The 14,225-nt window shown below is 34.5% G+C and overlaps 1 protein-coding gene across 1 annotated transcript; it reads left to right on the plus strand.

The window, feature by feature from the left end:
• The first annotated feature begins 3,105 nt into the window (after positions 1-3,105).
• On the plus strand, positions 3,106-13,688 carry LOC126811129 (phospholipase B). The gene is made up of 10 exons (XM_050536609.2): positions 3,106-3,251; positions 4,256-4,481; positions 5,754-5,991; positions 7,215-7,376; positions 8,094-8,238; positions 8,755-8,955; positions 9,612-9,752; positions 10,044-10,229; positions 10,842-10,948; positions 11,758-13,688. The coding sequence occupies exons 1-10, from the start codon at positions 3,206-3,208 to the stop codon at positions 11,929-11,931; spliced, it is 1,626 nt and encodes a 541-aa protein (XP_050392566.1). The 5' UTR covers positions 3,106-3,205; the 3' UTR covers positions 11,932-13,688.
• Positions 13,689-14,225: the final 537 nt, after the last annotated feature.

Consider the following 14,225-nt stretch of genomic DNA (forward strand, 5'->3'; position numbering starts at 1 on the left):
TAGGCCGTAGTGCCACTGTCCGGTCAAAATTTCCATGTATGGCGTTTGCCCGTCATCATTAGTCCAGGAGATGCAGCAGGGCCGTAACTAGCTCAGAGCAACGACGGGGCGGGAAGTGTTCTCAGGGGTGCTGTAAAATCGACGGACACTAGATATCTATGGGGTTTTATGGTCGACAGTTTTTTCACAGGGGGGGGGGGGGCGAAACTTTTTGCAGAGGGGGGGGGGGGGGGCTGAGATGCAGAACAGCAGGACATTAAGCCCCATTCCATTTCATTTTTCTGGTAGCCACGACAATTCAACACGTATGGCACTGTTGACCAAGAAAGTCCCACTTGATTTTCAAGCCTGGATTCAATTTTTCCGACAATGAAAAAAGCATATAGAGAGAGAGAGAAATGGGGTTTAACGTCCAATCGACACAAATTAGGTCATTTCGGGACTAAGAAAAAAGCGTATAACTTTGGCAGCACAGTATGTGAGTCAGTCGGAAATCGAAATAAGCGTAAGCTGACTTCGAAAGAACGATAAACCGAGGTCTAATCGTGTACGCGTTGGTGTGTATATAAAACAAACATTGACAGTTGATATTATTTAATGTAAAAGGTAGCCGGTATGGTCTATGTCCGTCTTCATTGGCCTGTTCGTAGAACGTTTAACCCCATTTCGTTGTATTATTTCAGAACGCGGTAGTTATATACAGTAACAATACTGCTGAAATAAACGTGTTTTTAATTTCAAATATTATGGATAACTTTGACTTAAGAGGTTTAGCTCCTTTAATTAAGAAAAGAAATATAATATCAACGATATTGACGTACATAAAGTGTGAATATTATGCAATAAAGTAAGCAGTGAATCAATGAATAAAATATGAAGTCTTTTATATATTCCGTGATCATTATGTAGATTATGTGTTGACTTTGGGTGTGATCAGAAACCAAATAGATCCCTATTCATGGGAAACTCAGTCAAAACATTTTAAAATAAATTAAAACTTTTATATTTTCAACGACATGAATAGGACAGGTACTTGCATTGGTGTTAGACTCGTATAAAGCTTAGAATAATGACGATCAAAGATGATGTCTCTGTGCCTTTTTTTTTTTTTTTTTTTTTTTAGTGCTGGGTGTGTTGCGGTTCGTTTCGGTACCAGACTTGGCGCGGTTTGGGCCAAGATTTTGTAATGGAGCCTCAGTTGGGTTAAGTATAGCTGCGTATTAGGCCGCAGAAGCACCAAATAAGACGACTGTGGGTTAGAAGCAATCTGTTGCACAGAGGTCTTGCGAAGTCCCTATTCTTGTACCTCTGTGTAAGATGACAGACCTTTATAAAATTCATATGCATTATATGTGTGACATTGCGTCGATGATTGGCTCGATAGCGCGTGCAATGTTTACATAACGTGAACTGGCCGGGGCAGAATGGTGTCTTTTACTCATTTTATATACCCATTTACACTAAATAGAAATATTTTTTATCCATATATGCTTCAAACATCTTTATTTATTTTTCTAATCCTTCAAAAAAAAAAAAATTCTAGAATTTAATTTTCAGAAGGAATAAAGTTAATATTGTAAGCTAATTAACCCGCACCGATGTCATCCCTCTCAGCCCAAGCGAATAGTCACTGCTGATCAGTGTGGGTTAGAAGCTTACGAGTAAAACCAAGTAAAGGTATATGTATGGTGGTCGTTGTAAGCCCACATGTGATTTTGAATCGTTTGTGCTATTTGAATTTGAATTGTTTACATTTCCATTCCTCGCTATCAGCAGAAACATCCTTCCGGTGTGGAGGGAACGAAATGAAATGAAATTTGGTTTAAGGAACCAAACATTTATCATTCTATGGTCAATAATAAACACAAAATTTTGTAGGAATGGGGGTGGGGTGGGGGCATGTTCTACCGCCCACCACACCACATAGTAAATATATCGTGATGGGGTGCTTTGCAACAACCCCACTGTTTATTATTTGTATACAATAATGATTACTGTAGAGCTACCCGTTGATTTCAAGTGTCATTTATACGGTCGCTTATAAGTAAGGCCTACTTTGTAAGTTAAAAAAGAAAAGTGCCAATCCAAACTAGGAACCGTGTCAAACCGCGACACGCAGCTTGATTCACAGCGAAAAACAAAAAGAAACGTAGATATGAAAAGGGTTTAAAGTAGCCAAGTCTTTAACAGAATTTCATTCAGTCTTCGACATTGCAAACACGACTTATTGGTCAATTTAAATCCACATTGATGTTGTTACCTTAACGTGAAAAGATGGGCTTCCGATATCCAATATTTAAGACACAGTGAACGATAACCGATGTCCCGTGTACCCATCCCGGTTGGTCTAGAAAAACTACAACCTACAGAACATGTCGTTATTTTTGATACATTGACTCAACGGCATAGCGAACTGGATCTTAAGATTGGGCCAGGAATCGTTTATTAACTAGATCGGCACTCATCAACTGTTTTTCGGCAGTATTCATATCTACTCAATTATAGCTTCACTCAATCCTCTTTCAATTAAGCATTTCCATTTTTGAAAATTACACTGAAAAGTTCATAGACACAACACAGGAAAGAAAAAATGCCAAGAAAAAATACTTGATAAATATAGGCCTATATAAAGTGATAATAAAAATTAGAAATTCTACCATTATTTCAACTTACAAGACAATAATTTATATCGATATTTTGATAATATACCGTTCTTTATGAGTTGAAATAATGGTGGATTTGGATAAATCGTGCTACCTAGATCTCGAGTCCGAGTACTGGAATACGGGTGAGAAATTCCGCTCGGTTGCTACCTAGTACTAGTAGTAGTAGGCCTACGCCCGATGTGCCATGGAGATGGTATGATGTGACGTCACACGTAGACCAGTACTGCTCGTAAATTTAAAGGCCTATCATCTTCTACAACACAGTTGAAAGAAATGAAATTAAATTAAATGGGGTTTAACGTCCTACACTGCTCTGCCCAAGTGCCCCGACTGGGCTAATTGAATGAAGATAGCTTTCGGCTTCGCATTGCCGCTGTGAAAGGATTGGTAATGTCTTTGTGATCATGTCTACATGTTCAAGTCATGTGATTTTCACCGTGTATCACGTGATACCTAGAGGGGAGCGTAAAAATAAAAATAGTTAATCTTGGTTATATTTTGATCATTTCACGCGTCATTACTTGTTAAGATTAATTAAAATGTTGTTGATAATTGGTGTATTATTGATTCTCCCGTCATGTAGAGGTAGGTTCAATCAGCAGATTTATTTATTAGTATTATTCAACTGTTGGTCACTGCCCACTGGGTTATAAATGTAATTGTCATTCAATTTATGTAATATTACTAATATTGAATATAATGTATGGTGTATTTTTATTTTATATTTTTTCTGAAAATAATAATGTATGGTGTATTTTTATTTTATATTTTTTCTGAAACTGTTTATTTTGTCCTAAATATTGGATACCAGAAGCCCATACTCCAGTTCAATTTACTAAATGCCATTGAAACAATGAGTCCATTCTACACATTTTATTATAATTTTTTTGTCATTTTTGAATCAGCCTTTAGCCCATTACTAATTTAAGTAATTACTGCCACATTGTCTTGTAGGACATGTTTAGTTTAATGATTATAAAATGTTCTTGTGTCTTAAATGTTTGATAATACATGTAGGTTCCCATATCTTCACGGCAAGATAACAACATCAATATAGATTGAAATGGACCAATATTGAATTCTAATTCAAGTTTTTTAATTTCATATAGGGAATCATGTGGCTAAGTGGGCAAGATGCTGGCTCGCTAGCCTGGAGGTCGGGTGTTCGATTCCTGCATTGGCCGAGAAAGTTCATCCAGATTTTCCGGCGCGGTTCCCCCTTGTCAGTGATGCAGGACGGAGGGCCTGACAAGGACAGCTGTCTAGTCCTTTGGATGAGACGAAAAACCGAGGTCTCGTGTATACATTGGAATGCACGTAAAAGATGCCTTGGCAGTTGGAATTCGATATAAGAGTAGGCGATAGTGCCGCTGCCCGGGCAAAATTTCCCTCATAGCACGCTGTATGGCGTATGCCCGTCTTCATTAGCCCAGCATAGGAGCAGAACAGTAGGACGTTAAACCCCATTTCATTTCATTTCATTTCTAATTTCAAATATTATGGAAAATATTGAGTTAGCTACTTTAAAACCTGATATATATGAAGGGATGTATATTCATTGCTTGGCAACATTATGTTTGTATTTGCAGGAGAAACGTTTCAGAATGGCAGTGCCTATTGTAAGAATAAGGCCTGTACCTTTACAGCTAATCAAGTTGATATGAAGGGAGCAACTGCATTCGGAACTTACAATGATACATTGATGGAAAATGGCTGGGGTATATTAGATATCGTGGCTGGTAATGGGAATCCTCAGCCAGCAGATGAAGATATCATGTTTGCTACCGGTTTCCTTGAAGGTCGATTTACAGCTTCGTAAGTTTGTTGTATCAGTAGATTGCCACCATCCTGTATCTGTAGAAAGCTAAAGAACCCATGGTTATCGCAGCTAAATCTCTATTCTTTGGCCCTTATAGAAATGGACACAAATGGGTTGCAGTGCATGTAATAATGTATTATGAATGTAAACTGATTTATATTATACTGTGCGATATGTTTAGCCTCATTCATCAAGTCACTTCATTACAAATGGTGCTCAAAATCATTCTAGCATGCAATTCATGTACCAATTTTAAAATTTTCATTTTGTCTTAAATATTCGTTATCAGAAGCTCATCTTTTCATGGTAAGATAACAACATCAATGTTGATTTAGACTGACCAATAAGTTGTGTTTTGTGGGTGATATTGAGTTAGCGACTTGTCTCCTTTCCGTTGCTTGACAAAGTTGCTTGAAAATCTTCAAACTAACTCTGTTATAAATAAAAAAGTCCAATTTGGAGTCAACTCTGAATAAAAGCTTTGATAATATTTACATTGTAATTAGATTTAGAGTTAGAAAGTATAAGGCATATTTAATAAGAACCTATTTTTGACAAGTATCTCTCGTCATGTGGTATCATGTGATACTTGTAATATGTAAATGTGGTGTCTTGATTGAAGTTTTGAAGTTTGCCTACTGTACATGGGCACCACATTATATTGAACAGTGTCACTTACTAAATGAACAGGTAGGCGTCCTGCGTAAATCAGGACCATGCTCACCTGGAAGAGTTGTCAAACAAACCTTACGAAATTGATGACAATATTGTATATGTGGGTGTCTAAAAAAAGAACTATAAGTATAACCGTAGTTAATCAGTAACAACCCTTTTACCTATAAATAATTCTGCTGTATCGATTAACCACCCTTTTACCTATAAATAAATCACACTGTCGATCGCCAATTGCGATAAAAATATAATTTTGGCGATAAAATATATAATGTGGGGAAATTCTTTGGCGATAGCCTTTTCCTGTGTGGCGATTCTTTTCGCTGTGGCAATAAATTTTGTCTTACCACAAAGCTTTGATTTTCAGTCCATTACAGTTTATTGTGCTTGACTCTTTCAAGTATCAATCAATTAGGTATCAATAATAGGGCTATCTTTTGTCTATAAAATTAATCTCTGATTACTGTTGATAAATAATTACAGTAAGAGTGGTAAGAAACTAATTAAGAGACAAAAGATTTAATTATTTGTCTTCAAATACGAATCGGTGACTTTTTTGATGGTTTCTATCTAATAATTTTTTATATATTTTTCAGGAGAATTGCAGAACATTATCAGAATGTACGTGGAATATTTTTCTCTGGTGAACGAAGTCCAATTATTGAAGTGAAAGTAAAGAAATATTTTATCCAACAGGATCAATGGATGAGAAAAATGATCGAAGAAAACGTCCCCAAAAATCCTCTGTGGCGCCATGTTAGTTATATTATATCCCAGTATGATGGTTTGATTGAAGGTTATAATGCAGCAAGACTTACCCAGAAGACATTACCTGTAAGCACACCAAATCTTATTTGTTATAGATTTCAAATTATTTTAATATGATAAAGGATTGGCCACCAGAGGCAGCTCATCCCGAAAGGCCTATGTCAAGTTTTCTCTCCGGATTCAGCATTTTCTTTCAGGTTTTTTTTTGTGATATTCAAAATATTTTGAGTGGGAGACTATTGGAAAACTACACCATGGCTAACCTAAGATTTGAATAACATTCATTAAAGCCTATTATCTAGGAGGCAGAATATTTTACTTGAACTGGATTGTTCCGACAAAAAGTGGCAGCACAAATTGGGATCAAATGCCACAGTAGAAGATCGATATGACTGCTTGCATCATTCGTATCTAAACAAAAGAAAATGCTCTATTTCATTAGTAGTAACCATAGGACTTCGGGGTCCATCATAAATTCATGGAACTGCTTAATGGATTCATATTTTAGTTGTTGCTTGATATAAAAAAAGATTTTATATTAGTTCTTGGGGAGCTCAGTTATTGCGTTAGTAAGACACTGGTTCGTGAACCAGGAGGTCAAGGGTTCGCTCCCGATGTTGTTCGTAAAAGTTCCTGAGCATTTTCCAATGTGGTGTCCTGTTCCGTTTCCCTTTGTCAGTGGTGCAGGACAGAGGGCCTGGCAAGGGCAGTGGTTCTAGTCATATGACCTAAGCCTGTCTGCATTAGTCCAGTCGGTTCAGAAAAGTAGGATGTTAAACCCAATTTCATTTATATCTGTTCATGTCTATCAAAGGGCAGTGTGTTGTATCAGTTTATTACTGAATACAGATTACCAGTACACTATCACACATGTATATTTCTATGAAATAATCACATGACCTCTATCTTCTATGAATAATGTACAATTGGCACATCTTTATTAAAAAACTACAAGAGACCAGATGTGATTTGATTTAGATAATCTGAATGTCATTGTCAGTCTTCGATATACTTCAATAAGGTGTTCATGTTCAGATAAAAAAAAACAGGCCTAGAAATGTATGAAGGTATGCGAAGACAATTCTTCGCTTTGCTTAGTGGAGTATAAATCAACTTTTAGTCCCAAGCGATGCAAAAAAGGACCATATTTTAAAAAACATAATTTGCCTAAATCGTTAACCATGCAGATGGAGGCAGACTTCTTTCCGACAAAAGCTAGTTGACTTTATTTAGTTTGTGCAATTTATTAAAGCATTTATGGAAACGTATTAATTTTGACTATTTTATAGGCTTTAGAAACTTATGCATTCCAAGTATTAAATGGTGTTGGTGATTTGATTGATTTGGTCAGAGTTGTTGATCCACAAAGTATACCAGATTGGAGGAAAATGACTAAAGAACAGGCCATGATTTATGCACAAGAGAGTGGACATTGTTCAGCAATGGTGAAGGTAAAGTGTAGTTACCTCCCTTGTAGCAATCAAGAAGAAACAGCTTTGGATAAATTTACACAAATGCCTGACTAAATTGCACTATGACCAGCCTGGGTTGTTGATGCTCTATTACATCTATCTATTTCATTTATTTGGAAATTAAATTTTAAAAAGCTCGTACAAATATTTTGGTTCTAGTCCTTCTCATGGGATGAAAAAAGAGATCTGTTAGCATGCGCGTTAAAGGAATCCTTGGCATTTAGAATTTGACGAAGAGTAGGTGGAAATACTACTGTCAGGGCAAAGTTACCCTCATAGCTGACTGATGGCGTATACCTGTTTATATTAGCACAATTGGTGCAGAAAACCAGGATGATAAACCCGATTTCATTTTGTTTCCTTGAAATTTGGGTGGTTGAGTGGCCGAATGGTCTAACATGTGCACTTTTGATGATAAGATCTGTCATTGGGTCAAGTAACGGGGTTTGGATTGCACTTTGACATGAAATTGAGTAGGTCTTCTGTCTAACCTTGTGAATCTTATCCTGGTCCTCTCGTTTCCTTCCATTCAATGACCCGTATGAGCAGGTCAATTATTGCATTAAAATTGAACCAGTCTGTGTCGCGTGAACTTTAAACCCCATTTCTCTCTTTATTTCTCTGAAGTTGAAATTTGACCAGATGATTTGTAATTTTTGGTAAATCCTATAATGTATTGTTCTGTATATTGTGTAGGTATTGGGAGCTTATGAAGATATTTTTATGTCTCACTCGAGTTGGTTTGCGTATTCGGCTACATCTAGAATATTTAAACATTATAATTTTAATGTCAGTGATAAATCGACATCTGCTCGACGCATCTCATTCGCTAGTTATCCAGGTAATTATAATATAATTATTTACATATAATCACATAACTTTTGATAGTGGTTATTCACCACAAATTATTGTAGTTGTCAGGAAAGGAGCCATAACCCTTACACTACTGATAATTCAGAAATTAGAAATTCAAGATATAAAACAGGTATAAATTTTAACTAAACAATTCCCACTGACTGCCATTCAATTTAGATTGTACATAACAAACTTAACAGATTAGAATTTAAAATAAAGTGTAAATTTTCCTTAAAAAATCTGTTGGTTTTTCTCAATTCAGTTTTAATTGTTATTTAAGAATGTGCAACTCGAAGTTCAGTACATGTATTGTTCGTTCTGTTGATGTTTTCTTGTTAAGTTCTTCATCATTTGTTCATTATCTTTGATTTGTTATTATATCTTCTTTGATTTGTTATTTTACTCCCATTTGATTTGTTATTGTACACCCCTTTCATTTGTTATTGTATCCCCTTTTTCTATTATTACTTATCTATCAAGATCGTTTTGGTTTTTTTTGTAGGATTTTTGGAGTCACTGGACGATTTTTACTTACTAGGAAGTAAAATGGTTATGTTGCAGACAACTAACAATGTATTTAATTCAACATTATATAAATCTTGTACACCCAATAACCTGTTGGCATGGCATCGTGTTAGAGTAGCTAATATGTTAGCTAACACGGGTAAAGAATGGGCAGATATACTGGCTACATATAACTCGGGTGAGATTCTTTATTTAATTGTGAAATTTTAGGCCTCTGCCAGGATTTTTAAAATAAATTGTTATATGATTACTTGCATCTTAAACATGGCTTTATGATTTCAGAACTATATATCAAAATGTGTACAAATTAAATGAAATGGGGGTTTAATGTCTTTATTTCTCAAACAACCGGGCTAATGTCGTAATGAAAAATTCCAACTGGCAAGAGTTGATTTACATGCATGCTCGTGTCGACACGTGACCTTGGTGTTTTGTCTCATTTCGAACAACTGTATTCTTTTTCAGTGCCAGGACCTCCATCCTGCACTACTGTGGCATTGACAAAGGAAAACCATTTAGGTTAATCCTGTGTAACTTCCTTGGCCAACATCAGAAACGAAATCAGGACCTCCTGCTTTAATTGTGAGCCAGTGTCTTACTCACTGAGTCGCCGTGGCTCCCCAATTTCAAGGAAGTCATATTAAAATGTTTACAAAATATTTAAAATGGTTGTCATAGTTAGGTCCTACAAAAAATACATTTTGGGTGTTATGCAGGGTGAGGAAACTATGCTGTGATATCCCCCTGTTACAGTGACAACTGATGTGCATTAAACAGGATAGGACGTTATCCCTGATTAATGGGAACCTACTATTTATGTTATTAATATTTTAGGGACCTATAATAATCAGTATATGGTAATTGATCTAAAGCAAATAACTCTGGGTAAAGAAATAAGAGATAATGCATTATGGGTAGTAGAACAGATACCGACATTAGTAGCATCTGGTGACGAGACACAAATATTACGAGCTGGTAAGTTAATAAAATTTATAAAGATTTCAATTTATTTGGATTATTACTATATTTATTCTCCATTTTAAAACGTTCACTGCTAAATACAATGATCTCTGTTTTAACATCACGGTGTTGGTGGAATTACATTGATTCATTTGACTTAAACAACATTTACCACATAAAAACCACTATAGTTCCTTGTGATTCCTCAAAATTTTGACATTTTTTCTTTCCCTTGTGATGATTCTGAAAGATTTCATGGTCTATTATTTTTTGATAAAAAGTTCTTAATATATTAACTTATTACAGGTTATTGGCCATCTTACAATGTACCATTTTTTGAAGAAATTTATAATATGAGTGGCTATCCTGAATTTTCTGCCCAACATGGTCTAGATTCAACATATCAGCTGGCACCAAGAGCTAAAATATTCCGTAGAGATGAAGGAAAGGTTGTAGATTTAACATCTTTTAAGAACATCATGAGATATAATGGTAAGAATTTTATTTTATCGAAATATAAAAACTTCTTCAATTTCTGCATAATTCAGTCTGGTGAATATGAGCCAGACGGTGTGCTGTGAGCGAAATTCTACTCGAGCAACAGCCAACAGGTCACCGACCTACCCTTATTTTGATTTTTAGCTGCCAGTAATATACACAGAAATTATGGTTTTTGTCCTATCTGAAATGCTTGGCTATTTTCCTTACCAGGAACCCAGAATGGCAAATTTTGGGGAACTCTCTTGGCCAACTCTGGGATCAAACTCTGGTCCTCCATACTCAATTTGATTGTACCCTGGTTCTCCTGGTTAGCAAGCCAGCTTCATACTCACTGGAGCTCCCTAGATTTAACAAATAAAGAAAACTCAAAAAAGCAAATAAATTTTCAACATTTTTGATCATATTGTGAAACAGTGACTTTCGACTCATTTTGTTGTCATGGGTCACATTTAATCACACATAAAAAGCAGACATATAAAAAGTCATTGTGTTAAACTTCCTGGAGATTAAGATCATTCAAATTCAGTTGAAGACATCAAAACTTTCATTACTTCATATATCTCCCACATCTAAAAAAAAACTGATCTATTTTAATTATTACAGATTATAAAAAAGATAAATATAGTGAAGATAACCCATGTAACACGATCTGTTGCCGTGGCGACCTAGATGCAAAATCACCTAGAGCTGATGGTTGCTATGATACAAAGGTAAGATAAACAAATTGAAAGCTAACTATTTTGATACATGTCTATATTTGCAAAAGTTGTTTCTTAATAACAGATATTCTTCAAAACAAAATATAATGATCATTATGATATTATGAAGAAGACATCAAAGCTATGACTTATACTGTTCTTATATAAGGAGAAGATCTTTTTTAGTCCTTAGGACTTTTGTCTAACCCATTTGTATTGTAAAATGTAATGATGATGCAATAAATTAAGTTTAAACTAATTTTAAACTAAAACTGTCCTGTAATGCATTTGTCTACTATTCACATATTGGTATCCTTTGCTTGACAAAGACAAGAGTATCCTCGTCGAAACGTCACTTAGTATTAAACTCAGTAATTTTGTATCCATTAAATTGTACCTTGTGTTAATATGTTCAATTACTAAATGCCTATCAAAGTCACAGAAGTTAGATTGTGCATGTTTTGGATAATATCTAATTTTTTAAGGCTTTAAATCTGGCCTAAAATGTTATTTAAAAAACCCAACAAAGATAGGTTATCGGCCATCTTGGATTCAAATGGATTAAAAGGAGGCTGTCAAAAGTTTTACCCAACACTGGTATTATTTATATCATCTGCAGAGCATACTGAATGTTGTGAAATGTTCAATTCATCATAACTTTGAAAATACTGAATGGAATTAAAGGATTTTTGGACTGATATTGTAAGAGATCCCTCAGCGGCTTTAGATTATCAGTACAATTAATTTATGTTTTTCCATTTCTCTTTGGAATCTGATATTTCTTGCTGACATTAAAACAAATATGCTTTCCCTTTTTTCAGGTGGCGGATTTTAATATGGCTTTAAATTTAGAAGCTGATATTGTTAATGGCCCTACACTTGGTGATGGTTTACCACCATTTAAATGGACACCAACATTTAATGTATCTCACACAGGTCTTCCTAATGTTTATAACTTCCCATTTATATCTACCAGTCCTAGATGGAAGAATTAATGGATGTTACAATATGATATTGGCACCCCCCTCCTTTATCTCTACCAGTTCTAGATGGAAAAATTAATATTCACTAATATTTTATGTGCAATAAAGGAGGAACACTATTGGACCGTGTTTTTTTATTGTCCTATCCAAACTAATAGACACACTTTTCTTGTCAGCCACCTGTGATATATGAGAACCCTGCTTCCAATTTCCATCTGCAATATATCTATTTGAATATGCCAAAAGTGTGCCACAAATATTAAAATCTCTTCCAATTTAGGTCATATTGTTCTTTAGTTTCATTAAATAATGAAGCATATAGATTAGAATTTGTCAGATGTTTATGATTTTTCATATATATATATATGCTCAGGGGTTTGGCATCTTCATGTATTTTTGTTGTTGTTATGGTTTTAATATATGCCCACATTTTATGTGGAAATATATTGTTGTCAACACTGTCAAATGGCCAGTCAGTTCATCTGTCTACATGTGACAGGGTTTTTAAAAAAAATTATTGCAAATATGTATTGCTGGTAAATTCACCAAAACCTTGTCCTGTAAGTGAACTATTTGTGTTGCATTTCAGTATGCTAAAGTTAACTATTTGAGTTGTATTTCAGTATACCTTAACTATTTTAGTTAAATTTTAGTATACTTAGTTAACTATTTGAATTAAATTTATGTATGCTTAAGTTAACTATTTGAGTGCAATTTCAATATACGGTACTTAAAGATACTTTCCCCGAGTACAAACTGTGTGATTTAATAATATATTTAGACTTAAAACATTTTCTAAGTAATTAATCTATCAAAAATTTGCTTCAAATAACTCACAAAACTTTGTATTCACTGTGGGGCTACCTAAGCTATAAATAAACTGTTTGTAGACGCCATATCTGTCACCTTAATTCATGAAGGGGGGTTCATTTTTCAGAATGTATTTTTCATTACTTACTGTCCATTTAACATACATATTTGAGGCCTAAGTAAATTCTGAATTATTTTTTGTCAACTTTTTCCGATGTTTAATTGCAGAGTTTTTGTACGTTGACACCTCTCAGTATTCCCAAAACCGCCTAACTATTTGATCAAGACATAACAACTGCTCTCTCAGTCAAGCTAGAACACAATGAGCTGGCAGACAACAGTCGGGTTGCCAATTAGTGATATCCTGACATTTTTGCTCAGTGCTTGCCCCATGGGTGTTTTTCAGATAATCCAGTATTTTCTAGTAAGATTCAGTGTCTACAGTTTCCATATACCAAATTTGCCATACTTTGATGAATACTTTTGGGACAATGTATCTTTAAGTTAGTTGTTTGAATGGAATTTCAGTAGAATTTCAATACCGGTATTCTTAACTTTATGGTTTGAATTTTATAAAACTTCACTATTGAAGTTGAATTTTCAATATACCTCATTATTTAGGTTGAATTTTAATATGATTTGCTATTTAAATATAATTTAAATGTGATCCACTAGTTCAATTGACTCACAATATCTTTTATTAATTAAAAATTTAAATTGGGTATTTCCACTGAATTTATGTATTTTAAATTAAATTAAGTAGTACACTTGTATCATTCCATTATATACTTGAAAATTATGAAATAATATAATATGCATATAATTATCTACTGCAAATAATGAATTGAATATTTTGGTAGTTTGGGGTATATATTTTTCAATTTTGAAAAGATGTTATGTATTGTATACTTAAATCCAGTGTAATTTTATACAAGATGAATTAAATACTTTGAATTTTAGTTGTGTCATGTTTCATACCCCAACATTTTAATTTGATGTTATATTGTTGTCTGTTGGTCTGTTTACATTTTGTAACACCTTAGAAAGAAAAGTTGTTGATGAAATATTTCAAAACTTGCCTTTCTCCTATTATTTATGAAGTTGTCGCTCTTGCATCCTAGAAATTATTGATATTTCGATCACCATGAATGAACAGTATCAAAGATTAACGATTACTTATAGCTCTTAGCTCGAATGTGTCATAAACACTCAATGCGGGTTTTTTTCAATCGTGCATATTGAAGTGTAACATTATGAGCAGGTGGTACATAATGATTGCTTAGCACACAGGTATTTTTCCATGGGAATATTAGCAATAAATTCGTACACATCAGTGACAAGTTGTCGGTTGCCCTCTTTTAGAAGACGTCCTTCACCCCACTAAGCTTGCTTCATATGATTTCCATCTGTAACATTTTGGGGGGCTGACACTGTTGATATTCTGTCTCATAAACGTTATGGATATTGTGACATTCTAACTTGTGTATAAGGTATAT

This window comes from Patella vulgata, chromosome 2 (genome assembly GCF_932274485.2).
Source record: "Patella vulgata chromosome 2, xgPatVulg1.2, whole genome shotgun sequence".
Lineage (NCBI taxonomy): Eukaryota > Metazoa > Mollusca > Gastropoda > Patellidae > Patella > Patella vulgata.